The sequence below is a fragment of the Carassius carassius genome, chromosome 30 (genome assembly GCF_963082965.1).
Source record: "Carassius carassius chromosome 30, fCarCar2.1, whole genome shotgun sequence".
In the NCBI taxonomy this organism is placed as follows: Eukaryota; Metazoa; Chordata; class Actinopteri; order Cypriniformes; family Cyprinidae; genus Carassius; species Carassius carassius.
This window is the reverse complement of record NC_081784.1, coordinates 24,571,375-24,594,672: the sequence shown is the minus strand read 5'-3', so window position 1 is coordinate 24,594,672 and position 23,298 is coordinate 24,571,375. Positions and strand designations below refer to the sequence as shown.

Here is a 23,298-nt window from a genome sequence, read left to right as displayed (position 1 = left end):
ATTGCTGAAGATGTTTTATTCTTTTTTATCTATGCCAGACACAGCACTGCAAGAGAAAATTTAGAATGAAGTAAAAAAACAACAACAACAACAACAATAGGGACTAATAGAATTAAAACAAATCCCATCTTCTTAATATATATTTTTTGATATATAAGCAACACAAAACTTGAGTTGAAACAGTATGTTGAAGTGTGCTAAAACAGTTTTCAAAGGCAGACCTACAGAAGACCGGCCTGCTTGATAAATACATTAGTAAAAATCCCAGACTCTCAGTCCAAACACTTATGAGTAACACGAGCCCCACTTGTTATTCTGGACCAGCACATGACACAGTGACGGGACGGACAAAAACAGAAGAAAGGCTTCCCTCAGCTACAGCTATAGCTCATTGACCTCACTCAAAATAACCGTGATAAGTTCTGGTTGCTCAGTTTCAGTCGTAACACTGAAAAAATAGTTTCTGCCCTTACACACGGATGATAACAGGTTTGTGTCTCTGTCACCGGACTGACAACCTGTCGTGAACATTACAGCTCATAATAGTCTTAGCAGTAATACAGAAGTGATGATGGTGCCTGTCATTACCATTTGGAAGCTTTGGTGTTAAATATTGCTCATCACTGATTGGGTCATTTCTGTCATGCAGTAACAATTAAAGGCAATTTCAGAATTCAGAAACTTTGAAATGAATTATTTAGACAAACGACAGGACATAAAAAAAGATGCAGGTAGAAAAGAAAGAGCTAAAGTTAACCATTGCTTAGACACGGACTGTTTAATAATTGACTGTGTGTGTGTGTGTGTGTGTGAGATTGTATTTAGATCATATGGTTTCTGTAATTTTCTTTAGTTCAAACAGTTGACGTGTTTCAGGGTGTTACAAGCCGCAAATGACAAAACATCACAGAATTCATTCATCTTTTTTTTCTAATATTACTTGTGCTGCTTTTTTCCCACCAAAATGATGTCACTTCCTGGAGATGATGTCTGTGAGGAACTGGCCTTTCGTTAGTTCAAGGGATATTATGAAAGACTAGCAGGATGGAAAATGAAATAAAATGTTTAGTTTACACACACACACACACACACACAGACATGGAATAATTCTTAATAAATAAGCTTCCCCTTGTCAAAAGAGCAACACTCGGGTACAAGGTAAAAACAATAAGTTCTGATTTAATGGCTAAAAGTGGTGAAATAATTGAAAACATCCATGTTCACTTTATCCTGATACTACCAAAAAATAAAATGAATATGATTTTCATTAATAATCTCATTTAAAGTATACACTACTATTCAAAAGTTTGCAAGTTTGGAATTAATATTAATTAATTAATATATACTGCAGGATGAATTAAAGTGATCAAAAGTAACAGTAAAGACTTTACATCATTACAAAAGTTCTTTAAAAAAATTATAATGGTCTGCACAAAAATATTAAACAGCATTAAAATATTAAAAACAACCGTTTTTTTTTTTACTTTGATAATAATAAGAAATGTTTTTTGAGCAGCTAATCAGCATATTAAAATGATTTCTGAAGGATCGTGTGACACTAAAGACTGGAGGAATGATGCTGCAAATATAGTTTTGCATCACAGGAATGAATTACATTTAAAATATATATATTTCAAAATATATAATGGCTTAATACAATATGACTGTTTTTATTGTATTCTTCATCAAATAACTTGGGGAGACGAAAATATTTCTTTCAAAAATCTTAGCATCCCCACACTTTTGAATAGTATTATATATGAATTATATTTCTAACCTACATTATTACTAAGAAAGGGACAAGAAAATGAATCGCAAAGCAGGACTGAGGCGATCGCCGCTAATGCTGTGCCAACAGCACACAAACAGTGACAGAGGACCAAAACAACACTAAACCACCAGTCCCCTTCATAGCGGCAGAACAGATTCAGCGGCAGAACAGCCCAAAAACAGAGAAGGGTGGTGTGAAATAGATGCAGTGACAGACGCAGGGGTCGTGGGGGTTTATCTGACGGTGACGCCGAGCTTCTCCAGGACACGCACGCCCTTTTCCTGATACTCCTCCCGCGTCAGCCAGAAGTTGTCTTTGTCTTTCATGATGTCAGCCAGCACCGCCCCACCCAGGAACACCATGTGCTTGCGGCGGGGAGGGTCCTCGATGCGGATCTTGAATTTCTATGGGGGTATTAAACAGACAGCGTGACCAGAATTTCAGGGGAGTGGAACAGAACGGACACTGACCCACATACCAGAAAACACTGTGAATGGATCTCTTTAATACACATAAAAAGCTCACTGTCCGGTCGGGAATAATGAGGTGCACAGCGCATGCAGAGCCTCTCAGACCCTGAACGGGCCACAAACAGGTGGCTGAAAGGGTCTCACAGAGGCCTTGGTGTAAAGTCTACCGCTTTTTAATTTGCCTTAAACCCAGTTTGGGAACAGACAGAGAGACACGCCGCCCGACCCTATCAGGCATACCATCTGTAATTGATCATCTATATATAGAGGGCAGACATGCAGCCCACTCTGAGGCTCCCCAAAATGCTTTTCCAGGCCAGTGGCCAGGTTTTAAATGAGATGGGGCTCAGCTGTATGGCAGTAAGGGGCGTCCTGTGTAAGCGAGGCCATTTAGGGGTATGATGCAGCCCCATCTGCTGGTGCACCGGAGGCATTACGACACGTCTGAGTATACTCTTCTATCGCAGTTAAACCCTAAAGCCCTCTGCATTGTATTTGATAAGCAAATTTCAAAGGCCTCTAAAACCTCAACATGTTCGAAACACTACTGAAAAACCTGTAATCTACTACATGTTTTCAGCCTTCTGCCTGACAGATCACACTTTTTTGGCAAGGCCTTTTATAATTATAAACATCCTTCTCCTGGTTGTGGTTCATGTGTAAAAAACAGCTACAGTCAACCAACTGTACCCTGATGTAATCTGAGTCTTTGGCACTTTCACAATGCTGCTAAATCGATGTCAATAATCACTAGATCACACAGCCCTACTTACGAAGTTGCTAATATACCTTTTTGTCTGCTGGATGACATGTTTACATGTGCACAGAACTGTAAAACTTACTGAGAGCTTGTCAACATCACCCTTCAGTACCCGCTCTAGATAAAGCTGTTTCAGTTCCCTCTCGAGTCGAGAGGGCAGACCAGGATACATGGTGGATCCTCCTGACAGAACAATGTGCTTATAAAACTCGGACCTGAGGGACAGAGAGAAGGGAAGCACTGAGAACAACACACAGTGAGCTCCATTGATACTGGAGAAGTTACTAAAGTGACGAGAGCATCTTTAGATGACAGATTGTTTCTTTTCATGTCTCATAGCTTCCTGTCAGCTACTGGAGAATTAGAGCTCACCTGGTGTCAATGTCTGCTGCTTGAATGGTGTTGAAGAGAAGTTCGGCCACTCCGACCCCTTCCACGTTTATGAGGTGCGGCTGGAAGAGAGCTTCTGGGGCCTCGAAGCGCTCGCCTCCGACCTTAATAACCCGGCCGTCAGGGAGCTGGAGAACAGAGAATATAAAAACATCAAGGCTTTAAATCAGTCAGCCTAAAGAGTCGCCAATACATCAAAGTTCACAACATACTTGAGGTTTTTGCTGCTGATATAAAATGTCTAGTTCCCTTTCTGAGTCAGTGCTGGAATTCATAGATTCATAGTACTTTTTTAGTAAACATGGATGTTTATTACCAGGTATTGGCATATAAATGAACAATATTAGGTATTACTTTTTCTTAAAGAAATCACCAACTTTCATGTTGTCCCAAAACTGTATGATTATTTTTATAAAACATAATATAAATTAGTCTTCTATGCTCATCAAGCCTGCATTTATTTGATCAAAAATGCAGTAAAAACAGTAATGTTGTAAAATGTTATTACAGATTAAAATAACTGTTTTCTATGTGAATATACAGTACAGACCAAAAGTTTGGAAACATTACTATTTTTAATGTTTTTGAAAGGAGTTTCTTCTGCTCATCAAGCCTGCATTTATTTGATCAAAAATACAGAAAAAACTGTAATATTGTGAAATATTATTACAACTTCATTTGAATATACTTAAACTATTTGAATATACTATACTATTTGAATATACTTTAAAAAAAAAATTTCTTCCTGTGATGCAAAGCTGAATTTTCAGCATCATTCCTCCAGCCTTCAGAGTCACATGTAACATCCGGTCTATCACATGATCCTTTAGAAATCATTCTAGTATTCTGATTTATTATGAGTGTTGGAAACAGTTCTGCTTTCTAATATATTTGATGAATAAAAGGTTAAAAAGAACTGCATTTATTCAAAATATAAAAAAAAATCTAATAATATTTATTTGAATAATATATTTTCTTTACTATGACTTTTTATCAATTTAACACATCCTTGCCGAATAAAAGTATTGATTTTATTACACAAAGAAAGAAAAAAAATTACTGACCAGTAGTGTATATTGTTATTACAAAATATTTATATTTTAAAAACATAGCTTCTTTTTTTTTTTTTTACTTTTTATTCATCAAATATCCTAAAAAAGTATCACATGTTCTGAAAAAATATTAAGCAGCAGAACTGTTTCCAACTTTGATAATGAATCATCATATTAGAATGATTTCTAAAGGATCATGTGATAATGATCCTAAAAATTCAGCTTTGCATCACAGAAATAAATGATAATTTAAAGTATAATAAATTTAAAAACAATTATTTTAAATGGTAATAATATATCACAATATTACATTTTTTTCTGTATTTTTGATCAAATAAATGCAGGCTTGATGAGCAGAAGAAACTTCTTTCAAAAACATTAAAAATAGTAATGTTTCCAAACTTTGGTCTGTACTATAGGTTAAACTGTAATTTATTCCTGTGATGTAAAGCTGTATTTTCAGCATCATTCCTCCAGTCTTCAGCATCACATGATCTTCAGAAATCATTTTAATATGCTGATTTGCTGCTCAAGAAACATTATCTGTTTAAAACGGTTGTGCTGCTTCCCATTTTATGTAAACTGTGATCATTTTTTCAGAATTCTTTATGAAAAAAAAATAATAATAAAAAGCATTTATTTGAAATATTTTTTATGATCACTTTGCTGAATAAAAGTATTAATTTCTTAACTATTATCTGTGATTATCAGTTGAAAACTGCTGTGCTGCTTAATATTTTTGTGCAAACTGTGGTATATATAGGATTCTCTGGTGAATTTAAAATTCAATATATATATATATATATTTTTTTTTTTTTTTCTTTTTTTTTTTTTTAAAGAAAACATTTTCTCACATTAAATTTATTTAATGCATTCTTGCTGAATAAAATTATTAATTTCTTTTAAAAGTGATTTGTGACTTGCATTATTAAACCGTGTACAGTGGCAACAGGACCTCAGCAAGTATTTATGATTTATGATAAGTAACCTAGCTGTAAAATACTGTGGTAAATAACCACACCTCGTGTCAACATTTGGCTGGTTTCTTATCACATGCTTCACTCCTTCAAATTGACCTTGATCATGAGATGCTCCTGTAAGACTGGCTGCACTGAGCAAAGTCTCCGGTCTGAAGCGTAACACACAGCCCAGCAAAACCCTGATGACTAATGAGAAAATGGCCACGGGTGCGTGGGAGCATATAAAGAGCCCATTGAGGATGTCCAGAGGTCGGAAATGCAGAGCTTCCCAGCTGTGGCCACGCAGGAAATGATGTTACATGCTGGTTAACAACTCCAACATCACACAGCCTTCCTTGTTTCAAAACTTGCTCATTTGATTCTTTCTTTTTTCTCTTGAAGAAAACGTTTAGAAAGAAGATCAACAGAAAAACAACACCCATGCCTTACAACTCAAAGTAAAGAAGGAACTTTGCACAGAGTGTGTGATGAGTACTACTCTGAACAACTTGTCAGTGACCGCTGCCCCCTTGAGGCCGCTCTGTTTAATCACACACCCAGCAGCCAATCAGAATCCAGCAGAGTGTGGTCTCAAGTGTAGACTGAAGAATGTCCCTGCTGCTAAATCCAATCCAAAGAGCATATTACCATGGAAACACAGAACACTTCTGCGTCCCGGCGGGAAATCTGTGAAACCACATACTAAAAACCTCATCCAGAAAAACTTCTTCCTCACTGTAACATTCGAAGTGTAACTTTTGAACATTTTTGAACAGAGAAGGATACTTTCACCCTGCAGGCCATTAACACCTTTTCAGAATGCAAGCTTGTATGGAGTCACATATACTTGCAAAGGAATTGAAGTACTGCAAAAGAAAATAAAGTTTTGCAAATGAAAATAAGTTAATTGCATTCTTTTACATTAAAACTAGCAGTAACTTTGAACAAAATGAAACAATAAACATTTTAATAGGGATGTCCCGATCAGGTTTTTTTGTCCTCGAGTCCGAGTCCGAGTCATTTGATTTTGAGTATCTGCCGATACCGAGTCCCGATCCGATACTTCTATAATACATAAAAAAAGAATAAAGAAGAGCGAAAAAACAGATCCAGGATCTTCAATAAATTACACTTTGAAATATATTCAAATATAAAACAGCTATTTTAAATAGGCTAGTAAAAATATTTCAAAATCTTACTGTTTTGCTGTACTTTGGATCAAATAAATGCAGGCTTGGTGAATAGAAGGGACTTCTTAAAAAAAAAAAAAAAAAACCTTAAGCTTACTGTTCAAAAACTTCTGACTGGTAGTATAGGCAACTTTATTTTTTCTCTAATTTCTAGCTTTTAATTGGCTTAGAAATCTATAAATGCTGGACAATAACAAATAATAATGATTTGTTTATATACTACAAACACTGTTTATCACATAATAATGCAGAATAGTTTCTATACTGTAATAAATACTATGTCAATCAGCACTGCATTGTTCATACTTTATTTATCACCTGCTGGAGATGACTTGAAGAACAATTTATTGTCGTGATCGTATATTAATGTCTTCGTGTTTGCATACGTTTCTGTTTTCCTGTGCGCACCACAGCATAGCTGGACGCTTTTGTCCATATTAGGAATATCCTGATATCAGCGCGAGAGCGCGCTCCGGCTTCGAGTATGAATGAAACACACACTGCATGAGAGTTTAGCGCTCTGTGATGTTCATCTCGCTGTATCCTGGGTCCGAATGAAATATCGGGTCATGCGCAAACTATCATGTCTCTTTGAGTTTGAATCTATATTTATTCACACCAGCTCTTGAAAACAAAGTGATGTCATGCCGCACGCGTTGCTGTTTCTGTGTGGAGTCAAAAGGGTCTAACTCTGTGCCACCGCATAACAAAAGAGGTGTTAAAAATTAATAAGAATATATATATATATATCCGAGTCCTGATCGGGAGGTAACGTCCGATTCCGATCGAGTCTGAAACCACGCGATCGGGCCGATTTCCGATCACGTGATCGGATCTGGACATCCCTACATTTTAATGCTATAAAAGTGTGCACATTGAGAAAAATAAACAACGGATGTTCATGTTAACAAGTTTAACTTGAGAAAACACTGATAATACACATACACATTTGTTAATAATAAATGTTTTAGTGCTAGTGAATAAAAGGAAACGATCCACCCGCATGCCTCTGCTCAATGACGGTGCCTGGATTGATGCGTATCGGGCCGATGACATCACTGTTGTTCACACCCCCATCCCCTGACTCCACCCCCATGACAAAACAGTGCCAGAAAGTAAGATGCGCAGAAACGTAAAGTGCAAAGTGAAAAAGGGTATCGCAAGCTCAAACTTGACTGAAACTCAAAATAAAAGCAGCATTGCAAATAAATTAGTAGATATAACCATGCTAAATATGTAACAATCATTGCTTTTGCGCGGTTTCATTTATATTTAGCAATTACTTCATTTTCTTTTGCAATACTTCAATTCTTTTCCAAGTATACAGAATGTGGCCCTGTTTTGACTCCATAAGCTTGCGATTAAACTTTACATGAAATTCCTCCTAGTGTCAGATAAAACTGACCGTGTAGGACTCCACCAATACGGTGGTCTCCAGAGCAAGCTTCTGCTCCTGTTCAATGTTGTATCCCACGTAGCAGAGCTTTTCCTTCATCATCCGTACCGTCTCGAAGTCTGCCGAATGATTGAAGGCGTAACCTCGCAGCAAGAGCAACTGTGTGGCAAAAAAGATAAAAACATTTACCATATTTTACAGAATATAAGTGATGCTTTTCATCATCTGAAACATGTTGCAAATTCAATCAACATTAAGCATGTAAAAATCAACATTAAGCACGCTGCGCAAAGCGAGCTGAACGAGAGAGGCACATGAGCCACACCATTATTATGTTTATAATGTCTGTTAGATTTTTGTTTTATTTACCAGTATTTTACATCATTCCTGAATGCAGTAATACAATGTGACTTATACACTGATGCAACATATCTCTGTTTTTTCACCCAATTTCGACTTATATTTTCCAGAAAGTATGAAAAACGCTTTTTAGGTGACATGTCACAATTATAGTCTAAAGGGCGGTTCAAACACAATGCACTTTTTCATTCCACTGCACTGTTTTTCCATAGATTTTCTGCATAAACAGACCAATGTGTTTAAGTTTTGTACTCTAGAGCTTCTCGCGCATGACACATCATTCTAAAAATGCAGGGCTCCAGTTAAAAATAAGTTAAAGGGATAGTTCATGCAAAATTCTATCACTATTTGCTCCCCCTCACAACATTCCAAAACCCTCAGGCCAATTCCTAAATGACTTTTTTTCCTCTGTGGAACATAAAAGTAGACATTTTGAAGAGTGATGCCAACATTTTTGGTTCCCATTGAGTTCTAATGTATTTTTTGTCCATAAATTATTTGGTTACCAACATTCTTCAAAATATCATGTTGTGCACAAGAAAGAAATGCATACAGGTTTGAAATGACTTGAAGGTGAGGAAACAATGACAGAGCTTTAATTTTTGGGTGAACTATCCCATTAAACTCTTAACAAGCATGTCTCTAAACCATGTGTTTTTTGCAATTTAGCAATCCTTGGCAATTTGAAACGCAAAAAAAAAAAGTGTTCTGTTTGAATGGCCTCTAGGACTGATTAATAAAAAGGGTTTGCTTCAATGTTTGAATAGGGCATTTTATGGTAATGTGGGACATCTAAGCTCTGATGTGTCAAATGAGGAAATCAAAAGTTAAATTAGATACTTAACATTATTTTAAACAAGAAGCTGAAGCATGTAAACAGAAATATTGTGTACCTTAATGAGATAGCGTGTAATGTCCCGTCCTGCAATGTCGAGTCTCCTTGTAAGATGGGGCAGAGAGAAGCCCTCATACACAGGACAAATGTGGGTGACTCCATCGCCTGAATCCACCACCACCCCTGTCAACAGGCCTGAGTGTAGCACAACAGACAAATACTGATACAGTGTCTGAAATAAGCCATGCACTGATAGTTGACACACTAATGTAGGTACAATAAAATGCTTGCCAACTCAACATGTTGAGGTTAAAAAACAGTGCAGAGAATAACTCACCTTGAGCATAGAGTGTCAGAACAGCCTGGATGGCGATGTAAACACCTGCAAACTGGTACGTCTCAAACATGACCTAAAGGACAGCGGGACAAACACAAAGTCAAATGATTTTAAGAAACATGAAGAAAAATGACTATAAGAACACTAGACCCAATTCAAAAAGTTCTGCTGCTCATGTCTGGTGTGAAGTGTTAAAATAAAGCATCTGTTTTCGCACTGATTTTGGGGTTGAATTATGAGAAATAAAGTATTACATATAGTGTAATTAACACTACTGTTACTCAGTAAGCCAATGGGCGAATTTGGCCAGGATGCCGAGGTCACACCTTTACTCTTTTCGAAAGACATCCTGGGATTTTTAATGACCACAAAAGAGTCAGGACCTCGGTTTAACAAATCATCCGAAGGATGGTGCTTTTTGTCAGTATAGTGTCCCCATCACTGGGGTGTTAGGACCAAGCGCCAACCTCCCGTTCTCTCTGGTGAAGCCCATATGGAAGTAACTTAAACTGCAATTCATCGACTGGCCGCTGTAGGCTGGCTGCAAAAGGGAGTCATTTCCATAGACTCCCCATGTTAAAATGCCCAACTTTACAGCAGAAAAAAACGTTTACAGCCCGTTTCAAAAAATGATTTTGGTCTAAATAGCTAATTTTGCCCTTCATGACAACTGTGAGGGAGTGAATTTTTTATAACTCATCCGTTTAAATTATATTAAGCTTTAAAGTTCTGCATAATTACGGGTGCGGCCACTTGAGTGACAGGTGGATTGCCGCTGATGTCATGCTAGGTGAGCGTTGTTTCAGCGACCAACTCCCGCCTTGTTGCCCATTTTCGATTATGACTGATCAAATGGCGCTGACCGGCTCCGCCTACTTTTGGCTTCAAAAACGCTCTTCGGAAACCTATGGGTGACGTCACGGACACTACGTCCATGTTTTTATACAGTCTATGGTTATGACCCACACAGACCACAGGGTCTGCTAGTCTCACTAACATCTCTTCCAGCAGCAACCTAGTTTTTTACCTGGAGGTCTCCCATCCAGGTACAGACCAGGCTTGGGCTGCAGGGCGATAAGGCGACTGGTAATGAGAGTAATGACCGAGTAACAATGGAGTAATGACTTACAGAAGGGAGACAATAACATAATATATGTAGACAATATACAACGATTAATCTTACCAACATATAAATATGTCTCTTCATATGTGGCTAAGCTACAGCACAGTAGTGTATATTCAGAGTTTGTGGCATCAAAATTGTCCAAACTATTGGGAGGATAGGCCAAACTTGTATCATACTTGTATGATCAAACTTGTATCATGTATCATCATATAAACCACCTTTAGGAACATGAATTACAGAAATATGCAAATAATATTTGGAAGGGCCGTCTTCATTTGACGTTTTGGAAAGTATCATTTATTATTACCTTTTCTTTGGATTATGTATTGAAACATGACTTGGAGAGGTTCACATGTACGGTCTCACTACACACCTCTATGATCTTCTCACGGTTCTTGGTCGGGTTCATGGGAGGTTCTGTGAGGAGGATCTTGCAGTCACGTGAGTTGATATTGAGCTTCTCTGGACCGAAGGTGTAATCCCATAAGTGCTTCATGTCATCCCAGTTCCTGACGATGCCATTCTCCATGGGATAGTTGACCTCCAACATTGAGCGCAGCTCACTGGCTTCGTCTCCCACCATCAGATCCTGAAGCAATCACAGGTCACAGGTTAGAAAAACCACCTCACTTCATAGCTATGCTGATGAAACCATAGGTCAGTATCCACCAAAAACCTTTCAATGTTGCAGCCCAGCATCAGCATTTCCACAACAGATGCCTGGCACCGGGAATCTCATGTCCCAGATTTGCCACAGCTGATCCACATTCTGTGCGGAGTTACAGTTTGAGGCACAAGGAAACTTCATGTTACGGCTCATGGAGAGCTCAAGCACAGTAAACACAGCCGCTGGGATGAGATGAGCGTATGGACAGATGTTGCGCTCGTTCAGTAGAACCAGCATGCTCAGAACAGCAGACCTCCATGCATTTTTATTCACAGGCTTCTCTGCCCCCAGTGTTAGCACTGACATAAAGACCGGTTTACGTAATAAAGGTGATTATTGTAAAGTTTTAATAATTGTTATAATTATGAGAATTGGGACACCCATAGTACAGCTATATCAATAACGACACAGAAGAACGACCTATTTGGAATAATGTTTACAAAAATAATTGTAAACACTGTCAGCCAATCAGAATCCACCTAAATTTATTTAAAGCAGTAGACAACAAAACTGCAGCGTATTCCTAGAATAAACATGTTAATAATCCATTTGTATAGTTTTTATAATATTATCGTTATAGTGTTGTTCTTGTTGTGAAATGGCCCTTCGTCACAAGATTTAAACCACAGCGAGCATCTCTCTATTAGTTCCACTGGTACTATACAATTCTGCAAACTAGCTTTTGTTTATTTCAGACTTTTAAATGAATGACTTACAAATCGTTCTGAGAACAAACATACAGAAGCATGTGCCTCGTTGCTATGAGGTGCACGACCAATGAAAACAATTTGTTTTAAACCTAGCAAATGTCTGATCTTTCTCTGAAATCTGTTAACTCTGACTACCCAAAATCCACAGACTGGCTTTGACAGACAGCAAATTGGGGAACAATCTGGGCAAGAGTTGTGCAGCCTATTTCACCCTTTAGTTTATGCTTTGTTACCAGTTATGCAAATACCTCTAATAACTAGCAAGGCCCTGAATGAAGGACTGGGTGTTAATTGCACAGATTATCATGGAGTGTGCAAGTACTGGGTGTTCTTTGGCACGGTTACAGGATGTGTCTGGTAGTGCCATGTGTTTTCAATGAAGCCCTGCTGTCCTTAAATTTCATCTGTCTGACTAACTTCCTGGGTACAGCACAGCTTCAGCAACATTTTGTTTATCTGAGAAGGGAAATGCAGGGTTCTCGAAAAGACTTTTGAAAGGAGCTCTGTGTGTGAAACAATGTCTTGTGAACACCAAAGCAGCTTTTATGACACATCAGAATTTATTTAGAGCCCAGTGGTTTAGTTCTAGTTCCTCAAACATTATAGAGGCCAAAGTACGTTGAACCGAGACATCGACATTTCCCTGCATCTTAAGGCCAACTTCTGCTAAATCTATTTCGGACCGGAGGAGGGGGAGAAAATTAAGCTATAATGTCTGGTGGGGATCTGAATAGTTGCCAGGTTCTGTGTAAGACATTTGCAGCTTTGAAACAGCGTAAGAGCACTTTGAGCAATGCACTGTGGTGAATATTGGAGTAAGAAAACAAATTATGTAAGAACCCAAACATTAGTGGGACTGGGAAAGTCTGATTCATTCCCTATGGCATTTTACAAAAATCAATATACACACAGAACAAGAAATACGGCTCGGCAATATATCAGAAACTAACAATATATTTTGCGAACATTTAAACTTAACCCTTTAACTGGCAAGCATTTAAATCTGCATGGCTGCTTGTAGTTCGAAATCTACTCATCCTCTGCTACAAGTGGATCTAGTTCACATATTTACACATGTTGGAGGGGACCTACCCCTTTAAAAAGCTGTTGTTCAGCATTAGCTTATTAGGTTTACACTGAAATTGTATTAATTAAATGCTTATTTTTTTTTTGTAATCTGTCTTTAAATGTTTGTTTCTCAGGGGATACATCACGCTTTTATGGGTATGAAATCAAAATATAAATATATACAGGTGCTGGTCATATAATTAGAATATCATCAAAAAGTTTATTTATTTCACTAATTCCATTCAAAAAGTTAAACTTGTATATTATATTCATTCATTACACACAGACCAATATATTTCAAATGTTTATTTCTTTTAATTTTGATGATTATAACTGACAACTAAGGAAAATCCCAAATTCAGTATCTCTCTTGTGAAAAGGTTCAATATTGAAGACACCTGGTGCCACACTCTAATCAGCTAATTAACTCAAACCACCTGCAAAGACCTTTAAATGGTCTCTCAGTCTAGTTCTGTAGGCTACACAATCATGGGGAAGACTGATGACTTGACAGTTGTCCAAAAGACAACCACTGACACCTTGCACAAGGAGGGAAAGACACAAAAGGTCATTGCAAAAGAGGCTGGCTGTTCACAGAGCTCTGTGTCCAAGCACATTAATAGAGAGGTAAAGGGAAGGAAAAGATGAAAAAGTGTACAAGCAATAGGGATAACCGCACCCTGGAGAGGACTGTGAAATAAAACCCATTCAAAAATGTGGGGGAGTTTCACAAAGAGTGGCCTGCAGCTGGAGTCAGTGCTTCAAAAACCACTACACACAGACGTATGCAAGACATGGGTTTCAGCTGTCGCATTACTTGTGTCAAGCCACTCTTGAACAACAGACAGTGTCAGAAGCGTCTAAAGACAAAAAGGACTGGACTGCTGCTGAGTGGTCCAAAGTTATGTTCTCTGATGAAAGTAAATTTTGCATTTCCTTTGGAAATCAGGGTCCCAGAGTCTGGAGGAAGAGAGGAGAGGCACACAATCCATGTTGCTTGAGGTCCAGTGTAAAGTTTCCACAGTCAGTGATGGTTTGGGGTGTCATGTCATCTGCTGGTGTTGGTCCACTGTGTTTTCTGAGGTTCAAGGTAAACACAGCCGTATACCAGGAAGTTTTAGAGCACTTCATGCTTCCTGCTGCTGACCAACTTTATGGAGATTTCATTTTCCAACAGGACTTGGCCCCTGCACACAGTGCCAAAACTATCAGTACCTGGTTTAAGGACCATGGTATCCCTGTTCTTAATTGGCCAGCAAACTCGCCTGACCTTAACCCCATAGAAAATCTATGGGGTATTGTGAAGAGAAGGATGCAATATGCCAGACCCAACAATGCAGAAGAGCTGAAGGCCACTATCAGAGCAACCTGGGCTCTCATAACACCTGAGCAGTGCCACAGACTGATCGACTTCATGCCACGCCACATTGCTGCAGTAATTCAGGCAAAAGGAGCCCCAACTAAGTATTGAGTGCTGTACATGCTCATACTTTTCATGTTCATACTTTTCAGTTGGCCAAGATTTCTAAAAATCCGTTCTTTGTATTGGTCTTAAGTTCTATTATAATTTTCTGAGATACTGAATTTGGGATTTTCCTTAGTTCTCAGTTATAATCATCTAAATGAAAAGAATTAAACATTTGAAATATATCAGTCTGTGTGTAATGAATGAATATAATATACAAGTTCACTTTTTGAATGTAATTTGTGAAATAAATCAACTTTCTGATGATATTCTAATTATATGACCAGCACCTGTATGTTGAGATTTTGTGGCTTGTGTTTTAGAAAATATAATATTTTTGTAATCTTGACAAAACATATCGTTGGAAAAGTCTGACAGTCATGCTTCCATATTTAGCTTTGTTATAGAAGTGATATTGTGACAGAAATTGATTGATTAGTGACAAAAAAAAAACTACATCAGAAAAATCTAGAGTTTGGGTGTAACCCAGAGGTTATTTATGGTACAGTGCCCAAACAAAGTCTCACAGGAACCACAACATTTGTGATATCAACTTCAAATTTAACTTTAAAAATGTTACTAAAAATTCACATCAAATTCCTATTACTGCTAAATACATATGCCGTTCAACAGAACACTACTCAATATAGTTTAAACTTTGGTTACGATACTAGCTATTACCTGTACACTTCTGAATGGTGCACCTTAGTGTTGGGCGATATGGTCATTTTTCAAATTGTCATATCGTCAGCCCATGAGATCGACGATACACGATCTTATCGTGCATGGGTGGAGCAAGAGAGAGACTCTTTGTTCTTGTGTTTTAAACCGTGCAGGTGCGTGAGAGAGCCTATAGAATCACCAATTATTGAAAAAATATACTTTAAAGCATACTGATAAACTAATGTTAAATATAAAAATACTGTATTTAAAACAGCTACGTTCATATATATATAGTCGGACACAACTGTCATATCGTGCGTCCTGTGACAATCTGCCGCATCTGTGTGTGGAAGTTATCAGTCTAAATGTTCTGCATAATCAGTCAACGGTGAAAATCAATATTAGATTTAATTTAAAGTCCAACAGTTAAACACTAATATTGGGCATAAACGAACATTTAAATATAAAGTATTTAAAACAGGTAAGTTGATATATTTGGAGTAAAGTTGAATTGAACTGATGCATCAGTCATACAGCGCTCCGGACCACGCGCCTCATGACGAGTCTGACGCACCGTCACAGAAACAAGAATGAGATGCATTCTAACATAACTGTGGCATTAAACTCAGTGAGGGCTCGTTTAAAATAGTGCACATATATAGGCCGTTCAGATTACTTGTTAAAGTGCAATGAAACACCTTATATCTGCAGACGATGTAGGCTACGTCTGTTTGTGGATGGACACTTTGTAACGGCCAAAACTCTGTATTTTGCATGCATCACATTATAGTGTGGTGTGCATGAAAATAATAACAAGGCTGCAGAGCAAACTTATCATCCATAGTGGTTCTCACGTAGTCCTTCTACGTCATCACCACATAGTGAGTGTTATAAGTGATAAGTCTAATAGAAGGTCTACGTGAGAACCGCTATGGATGATAAGTTCGCTCTGCCGCCTTGTTAATATTTTGTCTTTACTTTATTTGTAACGCCAAGAAAGAGTTAATCTATCATGAATGAGAAGAGCGTGTTGTCGTGTAGCAGCCATTAAATGTGTGGGACACCAACTCCTCGTTTTCTATCTCTTTCATTTCATGGATTTAACGAGTTATCAGAGTCAAGGCGGACAGTTTCAGTGACTACAGGCTCTAATCCTCCTGCGCTCGCACGCGCTGTGTGTGTGTGTGTGTGTGTGTGTGAAATGCGATGCTGAAATGAAATAGCTGGGCAGTTTTATTTTAATAAGCAGCCTAATAAAAATAATAGTTATTATTATTATAATCTAATACATTAATAGGAAAATGAGCCTAATATCGTCTTGATTATTGACAGAGAAATCTGCTTATGTCGATATCTCTGACTATCGTCGATACACGATACTATCGTCTATCGGCACAACCCTAGCGCACCTACATTTACAAGAAAACTTTTTTTAAACACAAAGAACAGTCTTATCACGTTAAATCTCTAACAGTTTAGAGATTTTCTGATGTCTCTTTATGGTCTTGCCCTTTAAAGGGTTAAGAAAAAAACCTGCATTTTAGTTGATTAGAATGGTTCTATCCAAATTAGTGAACCGAATTAAAATGTTTTGTTTCCCTGTGGCATTTTTCATACATTAAAATGCTTTAATAAAAATATGTTTTAAGTAAATTTTTATTTTATGTTTATGCTGTTGTACTGTATGATGCATAAACAAACAAACAAATCAATTCTCCTTATGTTCATTTAGTGGACAACATGTCTTGATTATTTTTTTTATCTGCATTAATATTTTACTTCTTGTATTAAACATACTGAATTCAGTTGCTACAACAGATGTTTGGTTAAAATGATGCTCCTGTTACTGAGAGACAATAAAAGAACAAACTCTTTTAACCCATTTTAGAGCAGAATTATATCCACTCTTTTGGCCATATCACCCAGCCCAGGTTAAAAGGAATTAGATAATCTACTAAATAAAAGAAAATCAAAGCTCAATAATAGGCAACCTCACGAACACCACTGAAAAACTGCATGGTGCAATACACTCTCCTCAGCAGGCAGTCAGTGTTAAACACAACACACGTCAGGCTACACTTACCATTTTTGGTTATTCTACTTGATCATGTGAAGAACAAGAAGGAAAGAGTGCAAGTATAAAAAGGTAAACAGGAGAGAATCAAGGCTTACGTTAAAACTAGGGATGCACCGAATATTCGGCCACCGAAAATTTTCGGCCGAAAATGGCCAAAAAGTGCATTTTCGGTTTTCGGCCGAAACACTTTTATTACCGAAACAACACGGCCGAAATGTTATGATGACGCAAACAGAAACCGCGACCTGCACGTGCACCTGCATAGCGCAGACCACGAGCTCCCCGCGTCATTCACTTCACACCAGTGGGTCTTAATAGAGAACATTCTCTCTATTCTTATTCCTTTATTCGCAGCACTAAAGCGTCTCCTAACAAAGAGATTGAGACGGACCACGAAGTGAAAACAAAGAAAAGTACAGTCTTATAGAGTCTGTTAGCACACGTCTCACTGAGATCTTTTCGGATCCTCCGCACTTCATCGCGAATGTGCTTGATCCGCGTTATAAAGACCATTACTTGGACGCGGAAATATGGCAGAGCACACGAGAAATGCTCCAGGCCGCGCTGGATGCGGAGAACCCGCGTGGAGACGGAGAAGCGCCAAGCGCAGGAGACTGAGATCAGAGCGCAAAAAAAAAAAAAAGACTCGTCTCTGCATATATAATACACACACATATACATATACATGCATAATATCAGATTGTAGCCATATTTCTGCTAGATTTTTTGCTAGATTTCTGCTTTAATTTGATAAAAATGTTTATTTATGCCCTGGCCCTATTTAAATACACTCTCTCAAATATTTCTCAAATGTCAGGCAGATGACAAGCTCAACTGCTCAACAGCTAGATGGTTATCTGTCTGAAGTCCCCATCCCCAGAAGTGATAACAGTCTTGCCTACTGGAGAAGTAATGCACTTTCTAGTACTACAGAGAAAAATTTCAAATGCTCTTCACCTAAATGCACTTTTTATGAGAGAACAGTTAATTTTAAAACCTTTCTGCAGGCCAGTAGGCCTGTACATTATTATTTAATATACAGATGAGTGGGATTAAATTTTAGTTTGAATTTTATTTTATACTGTGCATTGTTGCAATGTGCTTAATAAATATTTGCATAATTTGTAATTATGCATTTTTATGTTTTTTTATAATTTATGTAATTGTAATTATCTTTGAAACTTTAATATTAATTTATGCAATTGCAATGTTTTAATTTTAGTAAAGTTAGTACACGGCCATAGCAATAAATGCAATGGTACTAATAATTGGGATAATTTCTTTCGGTGTTTCGGTTTCGGTTTTCGGCCTTGGTTTTCTCTTTTTCGGTTTTCGGTTTCGGCCAAGAATTTTCATTTCGGTGCATCCCTAGTTAAAACAATTAAGATAATAAGGTTTTGAAAAATAACTTTGAGAACCCATCAATCTAGAGTATTACTAACACTGTCATTCAGAAACTGCCACAACAGACTCCACGGGATCATCTGGCCGGGTGGAAGGTATAGTGTGAGTGTGGAGCTCACCTTAATCTCAATGTTTCCCACTTTAGTTGTGGATCGGATGATGGGTCTGCCCACCAGTGCTGGGAAAATGTGTTCTGGGAAGTTGGATCCGGCATAACCACACTTCACAAACTAAATCATTGAGAGGGAGAGAGACAAAAGCAAAACAGAACTGAATTTTTGACTTTTTAAACACATGTTAATGACTGGCTAATGTTATGGTCCACAGATGCAGGGGTTATTATGTATAAAGTAATGGATAATGTACATCCAGCCATTTTTGATCACAGAATAAACACTGATGCGAAGTTGAGGATGGATTTACTGGATGTACACTATCCCACTTATTATGTTACCAACACTTGTAAAAAAGTATTAGATTAGTATTAGATTTTACTCACAAACAGCCATTCCTAGCTTATTAAACATTTTACAGATGAGCATAATTATAAAAACTATTTATTCATAAAATGTGTTCCTGACTTTTCAATGACCTTGAAAGATTTTGTGAAACCTAGAAATCACAAATGTAACATTTTCTCCTATTTACAGGTTGTTAATATGAATGTGAGATATGCTTTATAAAATAGAATAATAAGAGTGCTATAAGGACAACACTTTGCTGTTGATAATACAGAAGTTACCTTCACAATGGCTTCCTTAAAAAATGAAAAAAGAAAAAGCATAACATTTGTTTTACAGATTTTTTTTTTGTATTATTACAGCAATAAAATACCTTTGTGACCAACAAAAGTTTGTGATTCTTATATATTTTGTTCATTAGGGATGTGCCAATCATGATTTTTCATGCCTGATTCTGATTGATGATTTTTTATTCCAGTTTTTAGCATGAGCATGTATTCTCTCCGCTTTCTTCATAATATTTCCAAACAATGGTATTTTGGAAAATGACTGCAATGCAGTTTGTGTGCAAGGTTGGAACAGATATCAGCCAAAAAATAAATAAAAATGTCAAGCCACTATTTATGGTGGTCGACCAGTGCATCTGTATTGTTCATCATTATAATCTTCACAAATGAACACAACTTTTATGAATAATGAAGTATAAATTAACTTGGCAGATGTAAAAATAAATTAAAAAAAAAGCTCAAACAGCAGTCTAAAAAGAAATATACTGCGGCCGCATGACTTCAGTGTCACCAATACTAAGTTTCCAACACTTTAGTCTTGTCCAAACACCCACACTTGTGGTCTTTGCACTTGATTTCTTCTATGATGTACTTCCTGTATTTGGTCCAAGTGTTCAAGTGAGCAACTTTTCATTGCCTATGGGATACACAAAAATGCAAGCGTTTACATAGCATTATTTTAATTTTAAATCAACTTCTAAATGTCTGTTCAGTCTGTATAACATGACAATTTTAATTAAATGATAAAAAGCCATTCCAAATGTTGTACAAAATAAATATACTAATCTAAGCAGCAATAAAACGTGTAGCACTTTGTTTTACTACCAAATTATATTAACACCTAATTATTAGTAGTATTTATCTTACACTGTAAAGGTTTCCTTGACCTCTCGCGATCTTGTCAAAAAGTCTTGCGATTGATTTCCACAACATGATGCATGATGGGATACACTAAGCCTAAGCTCCGGAGTGGTATTTGAGAAAGTGTGGATTTAGTGTGCGTTGAGGGCACTGCACTTTGGCGTTTTTAAGATCTGGACAGTCTTGCACACTTACTTCCTGTCGCGCACACGCGCTCTCAAGTGACCGTAAGTGTGGATATCTGGACAAGGCATGCATTTCAAATATAAAAGTTTGAGTTAAACAGCAAGAGCATGGGTATAAATACACAATGAGGCTGTGAGGCAAACTAGTGAGTAGATGAGGTTTCCTGAAGTTTAATGTCACCAAGAGCCCCTGTAGTCCCCTTTAGTAACCTGTTGACAACTTCCTTTTTTAAAGGTAGTGTAGGCGATTTCGGAGAGGCTTTGAAAGCATAAGACCCCACCCTCCCTGCAAATCACTCTCCAAAGCCACGCCTCTCACGCAGACTTTCAACCAAACTAAAACAAAATAAAAAGAGGTGTTTTGAACCCTGGCCTTTAAGACCCTTGGCGTTCAAGAGAGTTTTAAAAAAACAAACCCAAGTATGGCATCACTGACGAAATTTATGCTGAAGAATAAAATGTGAAAATATCTTGAACTTGTGTTAACCACAGATGTTATTTCAGGCCAGCAACGGGTTTCCTTGTTTTAGGTCTCTTTTCTGCAGCATTCTCTACTTCAGTTAGTATTTGGGGACTTTTTTGTTTGTTTGTTTAACTGTTTAAATATAGTTTTTTGACTTAATTCAGACTTGCTGCAACAACAAATCAATATGAATGTCTTTGCATGATTGATCTGTATACTAAACATCCCATATTGTTTAAGATATTTAATGGTAATTCTCCATCCACAGCTCAGAACAGTGCTTAACTGACTGGTTTCATCCTTTACTGTCCGTACTTGCTCTATGAATCATCCCCAACAACTACTTGTTTGCATTAAACTCAATCTATTGTGTCTTGTATTAACATTCCAAAAATGGTCTGAAGGCTTTCAGGCTCATTTATTGGTCGTCTGTCAAGTAGAGTCACGTTCTCTGTGCAGGCTGTGGTTTTAACGGGTGACATCACTTCCTTCAGAGCCTGCCTCATGGCTCTGTTTCATTGGCTGTCCTGACCTCAACAAATTTACTGTTTACTAGAAATACACAACTATAATATCCCCAATCCACATTATTTCCAGATTCCCGAGTGAAAACCAGTCCACGCCATCCGTTAACCAAACATGACGTGAGGATGTATGACCCCGCCCCCAAGTTCCAGGGCAGATGATTTCTGGCAGTTATTATATATTGTATATTGACTAAAAACTGTATCATCCACAAAGACCAGCGTCCTCCAACTTTAGTGAAACTCGATGCACACTCCTTTCTATCGGCGAGGTGAGGAAGTGACATCAACCCGTGCTTGAAATATGCAAAGCGTTATCAAAGCAAGCGGATGATTTCTTGACAGGCATCAATAACATAGAGTATCTGTAACCATAGCGACGCAAAACTCACTTTAATATTCTGTTTTGGTAGCAATGACTGGAGCGAAGCAAGCTAAGAGATTAGCAAGCTAAGAGATCGATGTATGGTCACGTAACCGACCCATAAACGAATGTTTACTCGTGCCTCTGTGTTTATATTATCATATAGATATACATGAGGACCAAATCAAGGCACATTTAGCAGGAACTGTGCTGCTAGTGTCTAATGCAGTCTGTGGAATAAGTGAACGCTGTTTTTTTTAAACAGGATAAATATAGAATATAAATCAGTTTAGTGTCGGATAACACAGAGAAGAATAAGAGGGCAAAGACACTGCAGCTGTCAGACATTCCTCACAGATGCGCTAAGCTTTCTTTACTTCCTGGTTAGGAGTCTGCCTTAGTCTCATTAAACTTTACTCAACGTTGAACGAGACAAAAATAAATGTCAGGTGTTCGAGCTGCGGACGTACCCCTGTTCCGTTATCGCAGACCACCACCTTTTTTCCTTGGCTGTCCATCTTCAAAAGCCCCGGAGCCGTCAGCGGCAGCCAAATTTTCTCGGAGTGGGACAAAGTGCTACAAGCGCTCAGCCGCAGCAGGTTTTACTTCCTGTTCCAGTTGCTCGCGCGAGCGGATCAGCCCGTTTTATCACAAGCCCCGCCTTCTGCGTTCGGACTGGCTAATACAATTTGCAAGCGGTCAGCGATTGGACAGTTGAGGAGTCAATCATCGAAACGTCACTGTAGTAAACAGATTTCCCAAAGCTCGTTATATGTAATTTCTTTTCTATAATATTTTGTCATTAATCAATGTTGCCTTTAGTTTCAATAATTTATAACTTCTAATCTATAGGTAATAGAGTAAAAAAAATACTTAAGATATTACAAAATAATAATAATAATAATCTTAAACATTAACAGATTAAATGTTTCAAGACATTAAAAACATTAACAGTGTTGTGCAGCAAATGGCAAGGAGGTCATAAGGAAATGGGAGTGCAGGACGGTATTTCATGCTAAACAACAACAATAATATTAATAATTATAATAATAAGAAGAAGAAATGCAACAAACATAGTCCAAAAAACAATCTCAACATAACTTGAAACATTTAAAAGGAAACCTTAATTGGTAGATAAATGATTAATCATAAGATATAAATAAAAAAGTCAATAGTTTTGTCTATTAAAATAATAATAATACAAAGGCATAACAAATATTTCCTGTAAGTATAAATCGTTCCAATTAAAAATAAATAAATTGTAAATAAGAGAGGGATATAGATGAAAAATGTTATCAATATTAATTGTTTACATATAAAAATGTATTATGTATATATATATATATATATATATATATATATATATAATTTTTTTTTTTTTTTTTTTTTTTTTTTTTATTATTATTATTATTATTTTGTGTTCGGAATGTTGGCGGTAATGCACCGAAAGCTG

General features: G+C 37.3%; 1 protein-coding gene across 1 annotated transcript; it reads right to left on the bottom strand.

Annotated features, from left to right (window-relative positions):
* Positions 1-1,962: 1,962 nt before the first annotated feature.
* On the bottom strand, positions 1,963-22,474 carry LOC132110957 (actin-related protein 2-B-like). Its single transcript, XM_059518097.1, has 9 exons — positions 22,316-22,474; positions 18,820-18,930; positions 11,020-11,235; positions 9,521-9,593; positions 9,242-9,378; positions 7,998-8,147; positions 3,374-3,519; positions 3,084-3,216; positions 1,963-2,175 (listed from the first exon to the last, which is right to left on the bottom strand). Exons 1-9 carry the CDS (start codon positions 22,361-22,363, stop codon positions 2,005-2,007), a joined length of 1,185 nt encoding a protein of 394 aa, XP_059374080.1. The 5' UTR covers positions 22,364-22,474; the 3' UTR covers positions 1,963-2,004.
* Positions 22,475-23,298: the final 824 nt, after the last annotated feature.